Source organism: Filicampus tigris, chromosome 1 (genome assembly GCF_054856515.1).
Source record: "Filicampus tigris isolate MCC_2025a chromosome 1, RoL_Ftig_1.0, whole genome shotgun sequence".
In the NCBI taxonomy this organism is placed as follows: domain Eukaryota; kingdom Metazoa; phylum Chordata; class Actinopteri; order Syngnathiformes; family Syngnathidae; genus Filicampus; species Filicampus tigris.
Genome location: NC_141217.1, coordinates 37,734,571 through 37,756,521, shown reverse-complemented (window position 1 = coordinate 37,756,521; position 21,951 = coordinate 37,734,571). Strand labels below are relative to the sequence as shown.

Genomic DNA, 21,951 nt, shown 5'->3' with positions numbered 1-21,951 from the left:
AAATTCTAACATCCAGAACAAAAGCCCCAGCACTGGACATTGGCCAAAGTCAGTTATTCTTCTCCTTCCACTTCTTCACCAGGAGTAGCATTCCCAAGCCTGCTCATTGTAGTCTGTGGGCCGGACTGAGAAAAGATCTTGCAGTAAAGGCAGTAGAGCCGCACATATTTGTGCGCGTGGCAAACAGCGCTGCATTCTTGCCCAGCTTCATAGCTCTGAGCATAATTGCCCAGGTGACACCTTCTATTGTTGAGCGCCGTGCCGACAGGTCGGAGCACCTCCCGCCACCGCGCTCTTTTGACGGCAGTCCGGCTTTGAAAAATTCCCGTTTTGCACAGCGGTGGAAAGCGACGGCGGAAGGGAGCGATGTGGCGTTTGCACATGCGGCTCGGCATCGTTTTGAAGTGAATGTACAGTAGACAACAAAGTGCGGTTCACAATTGGCACTGCACGTCGCAGGAGGGTGATTTGTTCAAATGTGCTTAATAGCCGGGAAAGGAGTTTGTTCAACCATGAGAGGAGTCTCTTGCCAGCGTGCTGGAGGCCAGTATCAGTTGATCCCTGTCATTATGGGAGTCCTTCAAACAAACAGTTGGAAGCCCATTAAGGCCACTTACTATGAGATAACATCGCCAGTGAGCCCGTGAAACACCTCTCTAAGCTTGCGCCAATCGGGGCCGGAGCCCTGGCCTCCGAGTCAGCCACAGGGATGTTTTGAAAAGCTGCTCGGTCATTTCCTTCAGCCCACATAGCCAGGACCGAATTGGGAGCTCTCCGGTTGACTGTTCAAAGCCTCAACGTCAACTTTTATGTCTGCTGACGTGATGTGAAAATGTGAGAGAGAGGCTCAGATGCGACAACTGGAACCCAACGGGATGAAATTCAAAGGGTTGTATTCATCGAATGGAATGAAAGGCTTGTTGGAACTTGTGGCAAGAACTGCCTGCCTCTGCTCACCGGTGCCTCTCGTGGAGATGAGAGGAACAGCTGTACTGTTGTTGAGTTCGGTTTTAATGGGTAGCGCATATGGATTGGAAAAGCTCACACCCACACAGATGCACTGGCATTAACATCGTAGCTGGCAGGCATGAAGAACGTACTTGCGCCTACACAATCCTCAGTCAGAACGGCTGTGAAAAGGAAAAGTGACGTCATTCAGAACACTCCTTGCATTCCTTGGAAACAAACATACAGAGTTCTTGTTGGCATCTGGATCCCGGGGAGTTCTATAGGAGCCATTTTGGGTAGGGAATGCGGTTTGGGAGAGAGTGTCAAAGTGCATGTTGAAATTGTGGCGAAGGACAGCAGGAAGGGACGCCAAATATCTGAGTGAAGCTGTCTCTGATGGGGTCGGGGTCAGCAAGCGTAGCACATTGTAGCACTTGATTTGTTTGAATAAAGATTGAAGTGCCGGCTTTCAGCCTTGCCCGTGTCAAGAACATCACTTTTGGTTTGCGTGGAAGCACATTTTTGTGCTTGTGTGAGCGCACATATTTAACAAGAATCATTTAGTTGCGCATGAGCACATTAGCTCAACTTGACTACCTCTCACTTCCCGCACAGTCCAGGATGAGCAGACGCCTCCTGTGCTCTTCCTGCATGCCGTTTACAAACTGTCCCTGTCGCCTCACTTATTGACACAAAACTGCTGCAGGACACACAATCAGCCTTTGACTGCAGCTGCTGATTTCTTTTCAGTATTGGGGGCCAAGCCCAAAGTGGAAAATTGACAAATGAACATCCTTGAGAATTCTGCAATTTCAAGAAAACTATTACAATAGCGTTCATAACTCTATAGCCACAACTTGGGACAATCTAAAGCCATCAGTATATATATTTTTTTAAGTCTGATTTACAAATTTGATCATACTTAGTTTTGGTGGACACTGTCAGCAAAGTAGACATTGTTGACATTCTTATTATTCATTTAACATTACGGCACGCCTAATGGTTAGAAAGTCGACCTCACAGGTCTGAGTTTTGGTGTTTGAACCTTTGCTCCGGCCTTTCCCGTGTAGCAAGGTATGTGAAACCGGTGGCCTTTTACTCTTGCGGCGTCCACCAAACTCGGGGATCGAACCCGCGGCGCCGGCACGTTTCTGGCTTGAGAGCAATGACCACTGAGCTAAAATTTCAGACCGTCAGCTCAGCTCAGCAGCGTGTTTGAAGGGACAGAAAGTTTTTGCGTTTTTGCTGATGAAACGATGACAATTTTTCCAACAGGTGGGACTAAAAAAGGTTATCTTGTATCATATATAGTTTTAACCTTATACGCCCATTCTCTCTGCTGACTTATGTGGTGAGATGCTAATTTGTTTCCTGTTTTAAGTAGCTGTGTAGCGTTATTTGGGATTTTCTTCTCCCCAGACACTTCTGAATGTGCCTGTTATTTTGCTGTTCAAAGTTGGTTACTCTCTACTATAACGCAGTTCCAGCCAGCCCAAAGTGTACCATATCACACAATCACTGATTTCGGTGTTTCATGTCTTCCGTCATGAAAGCTTAGCAATTAGCATGGTTTCTCCGTCTTTCTCCCCATCCTCGATTCGTGATAACGGTATTAGTCAAAAGTGAAGCTTTATTTATTTATTTTTTTAATAACAATGTAGTGTTAATTTGATTGCATTCATTTATCAAATGTGTACTGGCCAGTGTTTTGGTGGAACGACAGCGCTGTAGTGGTGCTAATACTGGACACCGGTTTGTTTTAAATATCCGGGACAATCAACGTTACGGCCAATGACAAAATACGGACGATCCGTAACATTTGGCAGCTTTGCATTTGTTCTCAAGCTCTTTCCAACACTCAGGATCGGTTAATGAATTTTAAAAAAATAACAGACCACGTCAGGACTTACCAATAGTATCAATTTGTGAAAAACTACGCACCTAACCAAATGTGGACATGGGTTTCCGGCCAACAGCGACGATAGGTAACAAAACTGTGCAGGCGTACAGTAAGCTTGTAAATGGCCAATATATTTAAGTAAGCGTGACCTCGATTCACCAACTGCTCGAGCACTGAAAGTCATGACTTGCTACTAATTGCGGTGCACCCATTTCAAAGTCATGAGGGCCAAAACCTCATCAGAAATAAAAGCGCCATCTGCCTCCTGTCATCGCTGCTCTGGCGGCCATGATCTACACAGCGAATTAGCCATGCTAGCCCTGGTCCATTTGTGTGCTCTTGCGCTGGTGACAGCTTGTGTAGTGCTGCTCGTCCTTGATCTATCAGTGAGGCTGCAGCCGCCTCGCCTTTCATAAACAATTCGGCATCGTCTGACATCCCCGCTTTCATCTCCCCGGGCCGCCACCAGTGGTAGGATGACAGCTCACTGAGGCTCCTTTTTGGAAAGAAATTCCCCTCACGTTGCTCTTTTTTGGGTTGAACCGATGCTGGTCATGATTCACCAAATAAAGGAGGATTGGACAGAAAGATCTTCTTTGTTTAAGCACCCAGGAGGTTTTTTTTGTGAAATGGATAGTCCATGCTAGATCTGCTTCTCCAATGATATCCACCTAAACCCTGGTGGCTTATGCGCGCTCAAGTTCCCTCGCTCGCTTCTCTCTCCTCTCGCTTTCTCTGCAGCCTTCCCCTTGGATTTCCTCTTGTTATCCCTTTTTTCAAGTTGGAGCCAAGCGCCCTAAGTCCTGGAAACTTGCAGAAACTTTTTGAGTGCTTATGCCTGCTTTGGAGGAGGAGAGCAAAGTCAGCTAAGGTTGCTGCTGAAGGAGAGGCTACAAATTGTGCCGCAGCCTTGACAAGATGACTTATGGAGATAAAGGGGCTACTATGAAAACTGGGAGGGAGGGGCGAAGGGTCTCCAGAAGGCGTGGGCGGGCACCCTGGTGCGAGCATGCCCGTCCGATGTGAAAATCATTTTGGTGGGGGGGGGGGGGGTGGGGGGGCAAGCTGCTAAAAGACTTTGCGTTTTTTTTTGGTGTCATCCCACACAAGGCGAGTAGCAAAATGTCCCGAGAGTGGAGCCACAGAGAGAGAGAGAAAAAGGCTGCTGAGAGATGACGAAGGCTGATAATGTTGTGAAAAGTAGCACCGCGTTAAGCCTTTGGGGGGCGAGCATGTGAACAGAGGTGAACATAGCCGCCGCTGACACGCTCTCTCATAACTCATGCATCCTTCTGCCTATTTCCCTGCTCACTGACACATCGGATTTCTCTCAGAGATATACTGCGCGAGGGTGCGATGGCTTTAAAAGATGACATGTTGTGCGAAAACCGAACACGTGTAAAACTGACTGCTGCTTGATGGATGTGACAAGGAGGAACACTAAGATTACGCAACCTTCTCTGATCAGATCGCCGACATCTTGAAAAAAAGGGCAGAAACACAAAATGCCGCAACCTCGTTTGGAATCCACGCGTGTAACTTGAATCTGGCTGTGGACTGCTGTTCACTGTCTCTATCATCACCGCCAATCTGTTTCTGCATGTCCACACACTGCACACATGCTGACTTTAGTAGTGGAAAAACGTTGCATTCCTCCTCTGGCGGAGGCAGCGTGCTGCATTTGCCGTTGAAAAAGACTCCATCTTTTATTGCCTCACACGCCGCTGTGTTGTTGACTGTTTGGCTGTAACCTCGATGGCTGTATACTGAGGAAGTGGCAACAATGTGTTGCATACGTCTTATCCGTAATTGGCATCAGCGCGCCAGACGGTAGTAAAGCCTCATTTTCTTGGAGGCCAACACAGGTGTGCACTTGAAGGCCACCGTGTCCAGTTGGCTTCCTCGTGGGTTGTCTAGCTGGAGAGGTGACACGTGACTGTTACAAAATCATATCACAAGCAGCACAGTGAACAAAAGCTGGCATTTTCCCCAAACACAGAGACGTCACACCACTTGGCTTGGCAGCCGGGCCTGAAAATGAAGCATTCCCCAAACCCGAAACAAAAGATTCAAACTTTGTCAACCAAAACAAATCATGCAGTCAGGAAAAAACTGGCTATGGGGAACTTGTTGAAATGGCGGGGGTATGCGCAGGGGGGGAAGCAACACAGAGCGATGGAGAGGCTTGTGAGCCAGAACGTGAGGAACCAGGGCAAGATAAGTTTTTTTTTTGGGGGGGGGGGGAGTTAGTGGCCCAGGGGGGGTTTCTTCGTGAGTTCAATCTCTCTGGCCGGGGAAGGAATAGGAGGAGTTCGGGGAGGCAGGGACAGGCCGAGGTCAGCAGCAGAATGTGTGAGTATGTGTAGATTAGATGTCTAAACTCACTCCACAAAAGGCTCTCAAACGTTGGCAGACTCTCGGCTCTCCGTGCGGTGGGCTCAGAAGTGGACAATCCTGGCTTTAGCCGTTTGTATTCTATTCTCATACATAGTCCGATGGTCAAACCAGAAGAGACAACCGTGGCCCATTTGTCTCCAAAAACAAGCGTTTCAAGATTTGTCCCTGTACGCTGCGTTATAAATGGGTTGCGTTGCAGCTCATCGGTCCGGAGCGCCGTCCTGGCAAACGAACGCTGATATGACACTGAACATGTGATCACCAAGGGATTAGTTAGCCTTATTTTCCAGGATGCTGTGAAATGAGCTGCTCTAGGAAAAAAAAGCAGGAAGGAGATGAAAGATGTGTGTGAGAGCAGAGCTTGTGAATCATAAATGTGAGACTTGCGGTTGTGATTACTTCATCTGAAACACAAAGGCATCCAGAGTAAAAGCCAGGAAGAAACATTTTGACAGCAAATTGTCAGTCGAGGCATCGTTGAGTGATAACGCTTTGTTATCTAACCTTACTCTCCTATTGTTGCCGTTATAAAGCTTCCCCTTTATGACCTGACAACTGTATGAGGAACCAAATAAAAAGGAGTGATGTTGTTTACTGTTTGTTGCAACAAAGAACGCGTGAGCCTGCGTGCGTGCGTGCGTGCGTGCGTGCGTGTCGATGCAGGCGCACGACTCTCCGTGACCTGGAAAAAGACGAGCGTTTTCAACGTGAAGGAAAAGTTTCAAGTCCATAAGCAGTTCAATTCAAATGAGTCAAGATGTGAAAGTGGCTTTTCTTCCATGAGACAGGAAAAGGAGTGAAGTGTTAGACTGAGGAGGAGGAGGAAGAGGAGGGGGCAGAATGCACTGTGTGTGTTTATGGAGAGCCTAGCCAGCAGCACAGATTGACAGGAAATTGTGTCTTTTTTGCCTGCTGGGTCGTACCACTTGTGCTAATCTGTCAGGGGGAGATGAATGTGAAGCGCTCACAGACTGAAGCCATTGTATTATCATATATCTCCCATTGTACGAGGCTGTTTGCTTTAGCGCCGCCAGAGTCTATCTGTCTGCGGAGCAACAGTTAGGACGGGCCTTATTTATGGTCAGCGCAGCGCCTATTGATTTGCTTTTGACGAATGAGCCCTGCAAGGGCATGGCGGTGCTGTTTAAATGTAATTGTTGGAGCTAAATGGGCGGAAATGAGAGGAGACTGAATGTGCAATACAAATGTGTGTGTGTATATATATATATATATATATATATATATATATATATAAAAACAAATGCTACACCTGAGCGAAATCCACCACATGTGCATCTAGGAGCAGGGTCAAGTCAACCTGGGAGGAGTGTGCCCAGCACATGGTGTGTTTGTGTATCAGCGCTATTTGTCTGTGTAAATGCACTGCAGGGATTGAGCAAGGCAATTCTCATTCATCACTGTTAAAACACTTCCAGAGAAAGAGCTACCCATGCTCTGTTCCCTCGGAAAAACTGCGAGGTGGGAGGGACTTGCCCTGGCATCTGGTTTCTGGGTTCAACCTCAGCACAATGTTCTTTCTCACCCCCTTTTGCTCTCTCTTTCTCACACGCTCACGTACACACCGTGCTAGTGGCTGGACTTTAATATGGTTATGATTAGAGACGGGGGCTCAGAGGAGGGAGTGGAGGGGGCTCATATTTACTGCAGGGCCAACTGGGGGAGGTGCGATGAAGATAGGACAGGGCCCGGGTTTTGAATGAAGACCGGCAGGAGGAGTGGGGGGGGGGGGCCCATGTTTGGGGTTTGAAACCCGAAACTCAAAAGTGGTGACAAAAAGGCAAAAAAAAGAAAAAAGAATGAGAGTAAAGTTTTGTCCTTTTAACCAGATCAGCTCTTCCTCCCGTGCAGGCTCTACTGGGCCGGCCCCGATCCTCCTCTCCAGCCCTCCCCACCCTCTCTGGCATTCTAGCTCTCTCTCCTCCCCCCTATGTGAGCGTCACGCAGAGGCAGTTGGTTCACTCCGCAGTGTCTGGGTTTTGGAGAGCTGCGAGAGGCTGTTATTTAGGTCTGTTACAGCAGACGGGGAGCAGCTCAGGCAGGACAGGCAGGGGGAGACACGAGGGTCACGCAGCTCAGCTCAGCTCAGCTCAGCTCAGCCCAGCCCAGCCCAGCCCAGCCCAGCACAGCCCAGCCCAGCCCAGCCCAGCCCAGCCCAGCACAACGCCGCTCAGTCAGCCAGGAACCAGATCTGCATTCCAGCCGAGAGCGGAAGAGGAGCTGGAACTCGAGGCAAAGGGAGACGAGCGCGGAAGGCAACGGCGGCATTTCCAGCTAGCTGTTGCTGCAGTTTGTTGCAGCCGCTGACGTGAGCAGCGCAGACCAGACTGAGCTGTCGTAGAGAGATTTTTCCTGAGGGGTGGGGGGGGGGTGCCATGTTCGACTGCATGGAGGCGTTGGGAATGGGCCCCCGCCAGCTCTATGATGTCACCAGCCGCGGCACATGCATGCTGCGGAAGGCGAGCCCCTTCTTTGCGGGGCTGGACCCCTTCGCTTGGACAGGCAGTGCCAGCGTTCAGTGTAAGTGGCATCCTGTCTGGCTCTCTCACATGACACAACCATTCCTCCCTCTCTTGCACTCTCTCTCCCTCTCTCTCTCACACACACACACACACACACACACACACACACACACACACACTTAGTCGCCAGTTCACTCTCTTTCATAGCGGGCTTGTTTACCCCTCAGGGCTCGGCCAAAGGGGCTGCTGTCAGGGGCAGCACAGGAAGAGACCGGGACACACAGTCTCCTCTCCTCCCCTTCCCACAGCTGGTTTGAGCTGCTCAGCCATCTGAGAGAAACTCTGTGCTATGATATGATATGCTCCTTGTGTGCGTGTGTGTGTGTGTGTGCGCGTCTTTGCGTGCTTGCCTGGCCTTAATCCACATTTCGTCATGTGGGCTCGACACCAGAAAGAAAGGTTCTGCTGTGGTTCTCATGAAATGTCGATGACAAATGGAGCCCGCTCAATATTACAGATGATAAAAGTTGAACGCAGGCTGCCGCAGCATCGAAAGGTCGAAGGTTTGTTTACGCTTTTGGATACTAGATGGATAATGATATTCCTCTCGAGTCTAACATGAAGCCATGAATTAATAAGTAGATGAATTATTTAACGGGCAAATGGATGAATAAATCAGAAATGCAGAATGCGCACGGGGAGATTTTTTATTTTTTTTCCCCCCTCTTCTCTCAATCGTCTCATCTCGCCCCTGCAATTGGAACAACGGGCCCAGCTGTGGACAGACAAAACTGTGGGCCATTTCCATGCACTTCCAGGGGGCCACTGTTGCCGTGTGAGAGAGCACGCCAGATTGGAAATGGAGAGAGCGTGTGTCTATGTCTGCATGATAGGGTGGGAGAAGTGAAGGAAGCAAGAAGCGAGACGTGACAGTGGTGGAAAGAAATCTTATAGAGACGGACGGGACAGTTGGGTAAACAGAATTGGCCTCTGATCATTTTTCATCTATTTCTCTTTGACCATTCTACTGCTTTTTGTTCCTTTTCACTGCCTGGGGTTGTTGGGTTGTGGTGGTGGTGGTGGTGGTGGTGGCGGGGGGTGCTATTGGCTCATCTGTCTTCATTAATCGTGAAGACACCAGCGTTTCAGTGGCTGTCATGCACACTGGCTCAGCTTTAATGAAGACAGATGCCCTGTCAGTGGAAGCAGAGGCCAGGGGGGACTCCAGCCAGCACGGCCTGCTCTGCTTAGTGAGGGGAGTCCTGATGATAACAAGATGAGATTTGTTTATTTAATCAATCAGGCATCTAGAACCCCTCCTCGCCTCCCCCTTTTAAACTCAATACTTCAAAACTCCACCTCTGGATCCCCAAAGTACATTTTTCTTTCGTGCTTTGTTCCAGCAAAATCAAAGCGGTACCAAAAAAACAAAAAGAGTCCTGAGAACCTGGCCCGAGGGTAAGGGAGTGGAGTCTAGCAGAGCAGAGCAGAGCAGAGCAAAGTGGAGGCTGCTGTGGTGTACTGTTTCAAGCCCAATAACCTTTGTAAACAAGGCTGCCCTATCCCCGCACGAGGAGCCATAATGCCTCGCTTTACCGAAGCGGTTGCTCCTCATTGTCCTCATCAGTGAGGCTGATGAATTGATGTTTGAGGCTGATATCTCATTAGACGCTCCAGCTGCACCGCACAAAAACCTGCCTGGCTCGTGATATACCACACACCAAAATAGGCACATGATTTGGAAAGAGTTGCACAATTCATGAGCAGTCCAACACCGGCGTCGTTTTGTTCGACGTTGTCGTTGGAGTCAAGCGCAGTAAGGTGAAGCGCTTTATTGGAAAAAGCTCTCTGTTTGTGTGCAAAGTGCCATGAAAACATATATCCTCCCTCAATCTCGCGGCAGCATGAGCGCATGCTATTGTGTCGGTGGTAAATCTGTGTCGGCGATAAGTGTCACTACCGTTGGCCCTCAGTCTCGGAACAATCGGAGGATTTAAAAGTGTGTGGTCAGTTTTCCTGTTTTTTTGTTCGCCGTTGGGAGACCTCAATGTCAGAGGTTAGTCAGGGGCTGCGGCCTGGCCAATGTCACTTCTGCTCCATGTGTGGCAGCCTTGTCAGCGTGCTGAAAAGGGGACCCTTTCAACCGGCTTGACTTGTGTCATGCCCTTAAGTGCCTTATGCCACGGGGCCGCCACTACATCGGAGCTGCCTTACGGGTAAAGATAATGGACACTGATTTAGTCATACGTCAATGAGAACTGAATTAGTCAACTGCCAGGGAAGCCATTTGTGGGAGCCTGAGCAGACCAATCGCCTCTCTGTCAATGTTCATTTGCTTCGAAGAATGAGGCAATTACGCTTAGCTGTTCTCCAGGGTCACAAGAAGGGGAAGTGTTTGTCTCCCACCAAAACACACTGCGAGATGACAATTTTTGACAACATTTATTTGGGTCTCGAGCACGACGCTCACGAGAAGCCGGTGGGATGGGAACAGATCCGTCAACTTATTGCGATTGCACAAACGCGCACCCACGCCCACACCTCTTTGTTTTCCCCTCATGTGCCGCTCAGACACAAGGTGATTGAAATGCCAGTAAGTTTGAACAGAATCGGCAGGAGCTACTGTACGTCTGACCGCTGCTGCATTCTGGCCCTGATCATTGTCTCCCCCCCCCCGATGGAAGTCTGCAGTTATTTCATTATAATTACAAAAGATTCAATTAAAAGATTAGAATGCCCGGGGGGCCCGGACGCAGGAAAGATAGTGCTATCTTTCTCGTGACGGTGTTGCCGGGCGGGGGGGTGTGTAGGGGGGGGAGAGCATGCAGGAGACTTGTGCTACAAAGCATGCGCTTCTAATGAGGACTTGTCCATGCTGCTATATACATAAACCCTGTTGATCCTTTCAAGATAATGTCAAATGAATGTGCTAAAGTTAAAAGGGTTAAGTAGTCAGCTGCTCCAAGGTCACTGGGTCGCAATGGATATGAGGGAGGGGCGGACCCTCACTTGTTTCAGTAAACTATTATGCTCCAACAAAGCCGACACGCTATGTAATGCTGAGCATTCCCACAATTTCAGTGTCGTTTCGACTGACATGTCGCAAGCCCCCGATCCTTAATTATTCTCGAAAGTTGACACGAAGCAAAACACACCACTGGCTTGGCGCCGGCGCAGATCGGATTTTGCATGCTGCTCTTTTTACTGGGTACGTAAATTGCTATTTCTGGTCAAACAGACCAATCATTGGAAATTTTATACTCACCATTTCATAGTCTGCCGTGTTATATCGCAACAAGAAACCAAGGCCAGCTGTACACACACTCACCAACCTTTTCATTAAGTACACTTGCACAGTCGAGTGAGAAACAATGCAGGGGCTCCATCCATTTGTCATTGTTTACAAATGTATTAGTGCGCAATTATTGTAGATTGCAGGGGTGGGAAATTGCAGATTTCCAACACGTCGTCAGTTGAAGACACACTTGTGTTGCTCTATCCCACCAACAGACAAATAAACAGCGTGGCCTATAAATAAAGCGATTGCATCTTTCCAGTTGCTTGTTGCGCTCTCCGCAAGGCCTCTTTCATGTAACATTCTGCTTATAGACAAACGACAGGCAGCCATGCCGTGCTTGCGTGTGTGGAGTCTATATGCGAACTCCTGTATGTCAATGACTGCAGTGTTTACGTGCCTGTTTGGGCACCCAAACTGCTGGGTCCAATCCAGAGACAGTCCATGTGCCAGGCTGGATTCCACAACCCCGTGTTGGAATCTGGCGTGGCCCTAATGGCAGTTTATAGCCCTCCTCAGCAGCGTCACTTACACGGCTGTAAATAAAAGTCATCAACCGTGCAGAGACTGAATATGTCGCAGTGCCTTCCTGTCCGTCTTATTAAAATCTCTTTGGAGTATTTCACACCGAGTGCTTGCTTGCGAACAAATCAATTGAGAGAACACCATTCAGTAGAAAAATCTGAGCAATGGCTAACGAAACATAAAACTGAGCAATCCGAGTCAACAGCCTTGCATGTCAACGAAGTGCAAAATGTGGACTTTTCACAAGGGTTTGCATACTTTATGTTTGGCTGCTGCTATTGTTACTGTTTACTGAGAAAAGAATCCCTCGCTCTTAGGCGTGGGCAATTGGCAGCCATTGTGAGTGTGTGCGCACGCGATTTGTGCACTTGTGTCTATATGCATAACGGCGAGCCGGCAACATTTTGCAGTGAATGTGTGTACACTGTATACTGCATAGGAGCATGCCTGTGCCACCTCGGAGCCATGTGTGAAGAGAGCAGCCCTGTTAGCACCGTGTTACTGACTGACAGCTTGGCACCAGCGTTGCTCGGGGCTGACTGTGATGAGGAGCCGAGGCCAAGACGGGCCTCCTGAGTCGGACGGGCTCCCTGCGTGAATGGCCTGTGTTTGTGCAGCAGTTTTTTGTCAGGCAACTGGTGGGCAGCTGATGTTGTACAACTATTGTCGAGGCTTATGGGTGGATGGTGATGGAGGATTTGGGAGACGACAAGGTAGAACAGAACAGTGGCCCCCTAACACCGGACCGAGGCCCCTGCTTTGGACCAGGCCGTGGCGGGCCGCCCTATGAAAGAAAGGGAAAAAAAAAAACATAGAGTACTTCCGGTTTATTTATTATCTGAGGCTGGAAAATATTTCATTTTAAAAAGTGACCAGATTCTCTCCATTACATCCGTCTATGACTGACTCTCGACGCATGTCAAGATGCTAATTGTCTCGGTCGCAGCAAAATGAGTAAAAAACAGACCGCGTACGAAGTACGCCCTGCGCAATGTGCGGTTAGCGGCTCTTGCTTAAGTGTATGGTGAGTTACATAATATAAATATAAAGGACATTTAAGGACATTTAATATACTTACATAAAAATGTGGCTTCACGTTTATTGTTATATCTACAAAATAGCCCAATTTTTGTGTCGCTCGTTTGTGCACTTTGTATTTATTCTGTGGCGTCGGTTGCGTTACCATAGTGACCATATTAAGGTACATAAAAATCCACAGTGAGCTTTGGGTGCCCGAAGGAGGCACCTTTGTGTGTTTGTGCTCAAAGCAGGAAACAAGAGAACATGCTGACATCTTCCAGCTGCTCAGTCATCACATTTCTCCCCAACCTACTGCCATATCTTTGAACCAGGACCACACATTTTTTTGCCTCACTGTGAACACTGCAAATAGCCTCATGTACAGATGTGGAAATGTCCATGTTTATTTTAGTCTTGGGTTCTGTTATGGTCCGAATTGTATTTATTTACTTTGGACACCGGGTTTTCCCTGCCACAGCGATTATATTTCCTTTCATTTCACTGCTGCTTTTCCAATGCCGGTGTCTTTTGCACATTTTGTGCATGTATGGACTGATTTAATCCGGCTTCCTCTGCAGCCACTGCCCATCTTCCCTAATCGCTTGGCAGAACCTGACGTTAACCAGGTGTCTGACACTTCCGCGGAGACCAGGAGCATACCTTACACAAGAAGCACATTGCCACTACGCACACACGGCACATTCAGTAGCAGGTAGGTGCTCTTTGGCTACAGACGCCTTATCGTCACTGCAGTCCTGCTGTCTGTAGGCCAGGATGTGTCAACTCCAGCTCCACAGTTTGAGCATGTACGCCAAAAAACACTGAGAGAAGGAGCCATCTATACAGACAGGCAGGAAGTCATCCAGCAAAGCAGTGAGGCTCTGCTGTGGATGATTCATGCTTTCTTCAAGAATGTAGAGTGACTGTAAGGTACACTCTTATGGGCGAGGTTCTCAGAGTGTCGAGTGCTTTTTCTTTATACTTGGTTGTTGCTCTTGCACCAGCACCACATTGATGTGGATTCTTCTATTCCCTTTATAGACGCTCAAAGAGAACACACTCAATTGACTTTTCTTCGTGACTTATTCTCCACATGGCCAAATGTTCCACCATGTCAGAAAAAGAAAAAAAAAAAACATTACACTGAAGGTTGCTGCGCAATCTGTTGGCAGAAGACTCTTTCTTCATAGCAACAGTTTCTCAGAATAACTCACACAGTTGTCCATAAGCCCAAGGGCAAGTTTGAGTTAGGTTTGTGCCAGTTATTTTAGTTTCAGAAGTCACCACAGTGACACGGATGGCAAATCATTCAGGCACCGGAAAGCCACAGTCGTTTGTTGGTCGCTCGCTCGCTCACTCACTCTCGTTTGTCATTCTTCCTCCTGGGTTTGGCTTGACTTAAAAGTGTGTTTTTTGAAGTTATGCTCAAAGCTAGACTGGTAGCTGCACCCTATAGGGGAAAAATATTGGGACACCGGAAGTGGATGCAGAGGAAGAGCTTTGCAGCCAAAGCAGCTTTGACTTTCCAGGAAGACTTTCTGCTAGATTTTCAAGAGTGCTTGTGGGAATTTGCCATGTCAGATGTCAATTATATTGGACAAGGAGATGGCCAGATCCCTCATCGCTTTTGTTAGTTCATCCCAGTGATGGGGTTGAGATTCTTCTTAACCACAAGGGTCCATTCTTGGACTACTTCTATTTCATATCTAAATGCTGCCACTTGCTCAGTTTATAGAGCATTATCATACTTATGCAGATGACACGCAACTTTACATTTCAACATCATCACATGACTATAGTCCCTTACTTTCATTAAGTAAAAGTATTCATCAAATTAATGAGTGGATGAACCAGAATTTTCGTCATCTTATTCCAGAAAATACAGAAGTGATTGTCTTTGGCCCCAAAAATGAAAGGTTCAAGATCAGCGCTCACCTTAACTCTATGTCGTTGAGAGCTACCAATTAAGCCAGAAATCTTGGTGAAATGTTTGACTCAGACCTGAATCACAACAACTACTACTCAAGAGCCATTACTAAATATGCCTTTGACCTTTTACCACCTGAAAAACACATAGCTTGAATTAAGAGCTTTCTACCTTAACCAGCCACAGAAAAACATGTTCATTCTTTTATCTTTAATAGGATAGATTACTGTAATGGTGTCTTTACAGGTCTTAATAAAAAATCAATCAGGCAGCTGCAGCTCATCCAAAATGCTGCCGCCAGGGTCCTTACAAACACCAGGAAACTAGAGCACATCACACCTGTACTCAAGTCACTACACTGGATTCCAGTGAGTTAAAGAACAGATTTTAAATTCTTTTTGCTGGTCTAAATCAATGACAAAATTGTCTTGGACCAAAATACATGCAAGATGTACTAGTACCCTTCGAAGCATCCAGACCCCTCAGGTCGTCTGGGAAAGGCCTCAGAACCAGAACCAGAACCAAACAAAGTGAAGCAGCATTTAGTTACTAAACTCCTCACCTGTGGAACAAATTCCCAGAATAGCTGAGGTCAGCTCAAACTGTCAGTTCATTTCAATCAGGGCTGGACCGCAGCATTCTCATGAATCCATTCTTTATATCCTTGTTTTAATCTAGCCTGATACTTGGTTATAATAATTTTAATCTAATTAGTTTGGATTATTTTGTGATTTTTTAGATGCTTTAATCTTTTTTCTCTTTCTGTAATGCTTTTAATGTTTTATGTAAAGCACTTTGAATTGTCTTGTACATGAAATGCGCTATAAAAGTAAACTTGCCTTGCCTAACTCATCCAACCTTGGCTTTATGAACTTTGCTTGCTGCACTCGGTGGGACTGAAAAGGCCAATCCCCAAAGATGAAAGTACAGAATTGTCCAAAAGCTTTTCGTGTTGATAGCCCAACCTCCAATTGATTCATTCATTCCACAGTGGTACCTCAAGTTACAAACCGAATGTGTTCCGTAACCCCGTTTGTAACTCTGATTGGATGTAGCGTGTGTATGGACGGAACTTGTGGCTGCACACGAAACAACTTTCTATCAATATGCTGTCGTGGAGCAGACTTGGAGTTTGATGTGTTTTTTTGGGGGGGCATTTACAGCCAACACTAACCTTGCTAGTCATTCTGAGGTCTTCTTAGTATTTGTAGTCTTGTCCCATTTGAGTCTTGCATTTTGCTCATTTTGGTCTGTAGTGCTTCCCTAATGGGTGGGAGTGAGTACTACTGTTGTTGTTTACATTAACCTCCTCTCCCCTCACTTCCTCTGACAGAGCGAGGCTGCAGCCACGGCCGGGCTACTTCTACTTTTGTAGGTTTCTATTGTTGTGGAGAGGAAGCAATAGCCATTGAATGAGTGCTGGAGACCTTGCCAGAGGCAGACAGGTGAGAGCTCGGGCTACAGATGGTGAGAGGAAGTCTGTAAGGACGAGAAACAAGGCGAGGATCAAAGGCTGTGGGCTTCCCTCGATGACTCTTTTCTCTCCTTGTCTCGCCCGTCTGCTTCCTCCGCTCGCTGCCGGCTTCCTTGCCTGCCTGTCGCTCGTTCCTGTGTTCTTGACGTGATCAATGGCCCGAGAATGAGCCATATTGCTAGGTTTGGGTTCACGCTGCAGTCACTGAAGTAAAGCTGTGTTCCGCTCTCTTCTGGTGGGCAGATGAACAATCAGCTGGAGCTCACCACGGGGATAGGAGGCCACATATTTTCCACACAACTACACTTGACTGTCTTCTTGCACTTGCCATGAAAATCCAGTGTCTAAAATCCTTTGATTTCAATTACATATGCTTCATATTCTCCAACTCTGACTCTTTCTTTGTGTGTGTGTGTGTGTGTGTGTGTGTAGATGTCTCCTTGCTGAGGTTTTGTTCAAGGACACTTTAAGGAACCCTTATAGGGGTTCACTGGGGAGAGACCGCTTGTGGTTTGAAGCCATCTTGTGTGTGTTTTTGACAAGGTTGTGTGTCGCAGGAAAAGGGGCGCTTGTTGCCAAATGTCGGCTTGGCTGACTCCATCAAGAAAATATCAAAAGGCTCTTTTATGAGGTGCTGTAAAGAAGAAAGTGTGTTTTGAGAGCAACGGCTGACTTCAAGGATAATTCCACTTTTTAACTCATTCACTGCAATTGACTTGTCTTTTCACAGTCCAGCCATTCAATCTCAGGAACTAATTTATATTTCTTTCCATTTTTTTGAAACGTTAGGGTAAAAGAGGGTCTGAAAATGTCTGGCAGTGAATGAGTTTGCATCATAGCATAATCGCCATGGTCGTTATAAACTTACTGCAACAATATCAGTAATACAAACAAATGTGCTTGCTGAAAATTGTTTTTCGAAAACGTTCAAACAGAACTTTGGCAACTATGCTATGAAGCTAACGAAATGTGTCCTCAGGATATTGTCTTATCCCATCTGCTGCCTTTCTTGCTCAGCCTGTGTGCACTTTTATCAGGGGAGCGTGCGTGCATGCGCGCGTGCGTGTGTTTGCACGCCATGTCGTACTCAACAGTTGAAGATTTCCTCAGCAGCCACTGTGGCACCTGTGAGCAAACACTAAAATGTTTTCCTAAATCTGTTTTCAGATTATATGTTTGCATCATGCGTGCACATGCCCGCCTCTGTCGTTTGGTGGCTTTCTGCTGATTCTACCAGATTGCTGTGAATTCCTGGATGGATGCGTGTGCAACTACTGGCCAGCTTAGAGTGTGTTTTTATCACTCAGGAGGGTACCCAGTAGCCTCATACTTGTGGGCGCCGATCTATTTGACTGACTTCACAAATCAGGTAGGCGGAGCTTCTGTAGGGTGAGTGCGCGTGACAGGTAATGAGGTTTGCGACATCCATTGACGGCCGTGTCCACTGCTCAGCACCTTTAACGAAAGCCTCACCTCCTGCTTGTCAACACACACTTTCCTCCCTCCCGGATTTCGACTGCAGCACTCCAGTATATCAACCATTTCTTAGCCCATTGTGGGCAGGTTGCATTGTGGGCGCTCTTGTCCAGGGCCTGAGCCTTGTGCAAGTCACACAATGGACTCTTGATGGACTTCTTACATGAAAGCTTGCAGGTGACAAAAGTGTGTGCAACAGAGCTTGAGCGAAACAGCAGAATGATGTGAGCTGTGGGAAAAATGTAAGCGGTACACATCGACATAGCCACAAAGGCAGTGACGGAGATCCTCAGGAAAAACTGGTTCCAAAAAAAGGGAAGGAAATGAGTGTGTTGTATGCGGGACCTTGCAGCAGAGGCCTCGGAGGGATGGCAGGAAGACGTGGGTTGAAAGACAAAGAGGAAAGTGGCACTACCACAAGGGTGTGGTACTTTCTTTTCCTCTTTTTGGTGTGTGGGTGTGTTTAAACTCCCAGCTCTTGGTGCAGATCCGCCGCTGTTCCGCTCGGCGTGTACCGAGGTAACGGGCCAAGGGCACCCGCAAAGGTGCCAGCAAGTCCCCCGACCCACTGTTGCTCCTCCTCCTGCTCAATCTGCTCCCGTTCTGCCTGCCCAGTAAAACAGCCCCCTTTGAACAGCGAGCCCTACTTTGTGCCCCGCTCTCACACACCGCCTCCCAACCTCGCACACCCTTCTACTGCTCAGCAAATTGCGTCAGGAGCACGCAAGCTTTGCAGCCTGTTTAATGAAGGTAACGATAGAGACAAAGGCCCCGCATGCCCACGCTTGCCGTCACGCGAACGGCAAAAACATGCACATAATGAGGGACTCACACAGCGCGTTTTGAATGGGGCACAGTGGAGCGCACTGGTACGCTGCTCGGAACGGTCTGCCCTTTCCAAATCAAACGTGGAGGCGGCTGTGAGCGTGCCTTGTGCACATGAACGGACGAGAGGAGGAACACCTACGAACGGGTGCGTGCCATTCACTCGCACATTATATGGAACCTTGTTCTCACGCTGGTATGCCAGGGTTGCGCTAATGCGAGCAGCATCCCATCAAAGATTCACTCCCACCCTCGAGTCACGGACTATAGACAAGATCTACAGGCCTATTGTGAAAGAGGACTTGTTACGCTGCCAGACTGTCATATGCTGCACAGTTAAAAGCAGGCTGTTGCAACACCGAGCACGAGCCGCCTAGTCACGCCTTTGCTCACATACATAAGAAACACTCCCAGTTCCAGTTAGTGAACAACAGGCGCCTTCGGAGTTACCAGAAAGTCCACACGCTCGTCTTCCTGCTCGCTTCCTTTTTTGCCCTGCTGTTATATATGCCCATACCAAGGTAGCTCGACTGACACGACCCAGAATTTAAAATAAGTGACCTGTGTGAGGTCACCTCCAGCTAAAATGCTATTTCTGTCAGTTCATATTCCCCGCCTAATGAGGCTAATGATTGCACTCATTGCCAGCCAGTCTCGAGCACTTAAGTGCAATGTAGTCCAGGTGGATTGTTGGATGTTTGTTTGTAGCCACTGATGGTATCAGGTTGCGTGTATGCATTAAGCCTGGTCACTGCAGCTGGGCCGCAATGAGAGAACGGATTAGCAAGTTGATACCTGGCTAGAAACCAACAGTGGCTACTGAGAAGTCAACGAGCCCTCTTTCTTGGCCCCGCCCCTTTCCCAAACAACAGAAGCCACCCACCTATATTCTCATCCTCTCATCTCATCCGTCCATCATCGGCTCACAAGCTTCCGCGGGTGGATTGTCATGCAAATGGTGCCTTAGGCATCGGAGCGCTGATAAGGAGGGCCTCTCGTTTCACGGGGCTTTGTTTTCTAGTGATGAGATGAGTTGAGGAGACTGGGGAAAGGGGCTCACAAATGGGTCCCTCTCTCTTAGGTCTTGTCTACACGTAGCCGGGGTTTTTGCAAACGGAGGATATTAGCCTGCCGTTAGCCCTATCATCCACACGTCCCACGAATTTTTTTATTGAAAACACAAAACTCCGGCCACAGTGGAGTTTTGCGGATATCTCCGGATCCGCGTTTGGCTGTGGACAGTCAGACCCGGAGATTTACGTCGTCACTATGCAACAAAAATGCTCTGACGTCACTTGCGCAACTTGTGTTTTCATGCGAGTCAACATGGATTCCCGCGGCGCTGCGTTGGTTATAGCCATTCTCGAGGTGCTTTTTGCTTACTTATTTGTCCGCAACCAACTACTGCTTCTCATTGGAAGGTTTAAATGCAATTCTGACCTCTTGTCGGTCCTCCCGAAAGAGTCTGGCGCCGTGTTTTTGGTTTCGTAGAAGTGACGTCAAAGGACAGAAGTTCCTTCTGAATGGACACTATTTGGCTAACTACTGCCGCCTAGAGGCTTGGCATGCGTTTGAAAACGCACTTCCGCGGTGTAATGAAGCTGCGTTTTAACAAACGAGGATATGTATTCCACCACGGAGTGGGGGAGAAATATTCCGTTTTTTAAAAAAAGCCCGGCTACGTATAGACAAGGCCTTACTCACTACGTTTACATATGGTCCAGTTTCGAGTTAAGGTCAAAATTTCGGTTTCTGAAACAATCGGGATAGTCTGTTTACATGCGCAAGTGGACAGAGTTTCTCCCGTGTACACTACAATTGGCATTTCCCGATTTACACGATGACGCACGGACGTCGTAACAGAAACAGACGTCATTTCCACTTCTTACTTTCGACCGTCAACAAAACACATTACATTCATGTCACTCACCACACTAATAGCAGTCAGTTTCCTCCTCCAGCCAAAAGTGTGGTTTGTGCTACTTCTGAATTTCACCATGTTTGTGAAGCTCTGCTTGTGCCTTTCCGGTGGTTTGCGTGTCAGACGCCGTGCATGCAAGTACTTCCTGTACTCAAAAGACCAAGGTCCCTTGTGCACAGAACACAAACCAAAACTCCATTCGAAGGAGGTAACCCGATCACGTTTATACAATGAAATATTCGGGATAGAAAAGAACCCAAATATGAGCATATTTGTGTTTTTGTGCGTGTTTACATAGCTTTTCAAAATCCGAATATTGGCAGCATTTGGGTTTTAAAAAAGGTTATTGACAGAGGTGGGCATTTTAAGAAATGTTGCCGGTCCGTCATTCATTATTGGTCATTTTTCAAGTCGAACCGAATTGTAATCGTCATTTGGTCATGAATAACATCAGTAATCTGTTAGTCGGTCACCTCACACCACCCTCCCTCACAAAAAAACAACACGTCGGCAAAACGTGCATCCGTCAGTAACAGACTGAGAGGTCCGTCACTAAAGGACACGGTTAACGATGATTACACTGATGGACGAAAATCCATTTCCGTCAGAGCTCGGTCGGTCATTTTTAAAAAGTGCTCCGTCATTCGTCAGCAAACCAGACGTCCGTCAGTGACAGATTGACGAACCGGTCCGTTAGTCGGTTAGAACGCCCGCCTCTGGTTATTGACTGCATAGTGACTTTGGCACCTTGTGATAAGTGGTTGTTGGTGAATTGAGCGGGGCCAACTGAATGAGGTCGGCAAAGCAAGTCCAAGAGTCGTGAACTTCTGCGGAGCCACCTTCAAACTTGTTGTATTCACTGTCCAAAAAAGTGCTCTCCAGGATGCACTCTACGGCTCACGGTCAGTGTGTGTTACAGCTCATTATGGTTGGTCCTTTTTCTACACTCTTGCCAGCACTTCTGCTGGGGTTATGATTTCCTATACACAGAGGTTCATGGCACATTCAGAGAGGCTGCTGCTCTCTCCTTGACTCCCGTTTCTTTCTCTCATTCCTGCCAAGAAGATACAAGCCCCGGTGTAGGCCAACACACACTTTTGAATATTTGGCAATGACCTTGCTGTGAAAAACAACGGAAAACATTTTTTACCTCCAGCAAAGTAAGGCTTTGAGGGACAAAATTACGAGTAGATTCCTAAAAGTGCAATTGCAAGTGTCCAATTATATAAATAACAGATGTTTGAGCTGGAGCCGACAAGAAGAAGGTCTGACATATTTCTGTTAGAGTCATCAATGAGCTCGTCGTTGGCCACCACACAAGCGGTCCGAATGGTCAGTTTGGTCTTGAACAAGACTTTCCTTCACTGTGTCCTCACCTCCCTCTTCCCCTCCGACCCCCTTCACCCCTTTCTCCCTTCTCAATCAAATGGCTTCATTTATGTCCCTCTTTCTTCTTTTTGAAGTCTTCCCTCCCTTGTAAAACGCCAAGCTGGCGGTTTTTGCTGCAGCCTTGGGTGTGAGAGAAGGGAAGAAGGGGAAGGGGGCGAGGGGGTTTGTAGGTTAAGTTTAGGCTAGCCCTCTGTGCTTTCCATTGAGGGCACTGGGGGGAGGTGGGTGTTGTAAAAGTTAGAATTTTAGAGCCTCCCTGCTTTTATTTTATGATTGGCTTTTTTTTTTTTTTTTTTTTTTTACGGGCGGGGAGCTACAGCTGGTGTGAGTGTGAATAGCTGCCCAAGGTGACCGAGTCCCAATAAAGTGAAGGC

At 47.6% G+C, this 21,951-nt stretch overlaps 1 protein-coding gene and 1 long non-coding RNA gene across 5 annotated transcripts in view; one reads left to right on the top strand and one right to left on the bottom strand.

The window, feature by feature from the left end:
• The window catches only part of LOC147153961 (uncharacterized), a 46,359-nt gene that overhangs the window by 11,202 nt on the left and 13,206 nt on the right, over nt 1-21,951 (bottom strand). The window lies entirely within an intron of this gene.
• Nucleotides 1-21,951, top strand: part of rarga (retinoic acid receptor gamma a) — a 48,746-nt gene that overhangs the window by 19,374 nt on the left and 7,421 nt on the right. Inside the window, exon 1 of one of the 3 annotated variants that reach the window (XM_086038351.1) lies at nt 7,011-7,783. The exons of the other annotated variants lie outside the window; for them this stretch is intronic. Coding sequence (XP_085894477.1) covers nt 7,639-7,783 — 145 coding nt within the window. The 5' untranslated portion in view covers nt 7,011-7,638. Of the gene's footprint in view, nt 1-7,010; nt 7,784-21,951 lie in introns of those variants that run through there. 3 annotated transcript variants of the gene reach the window in all.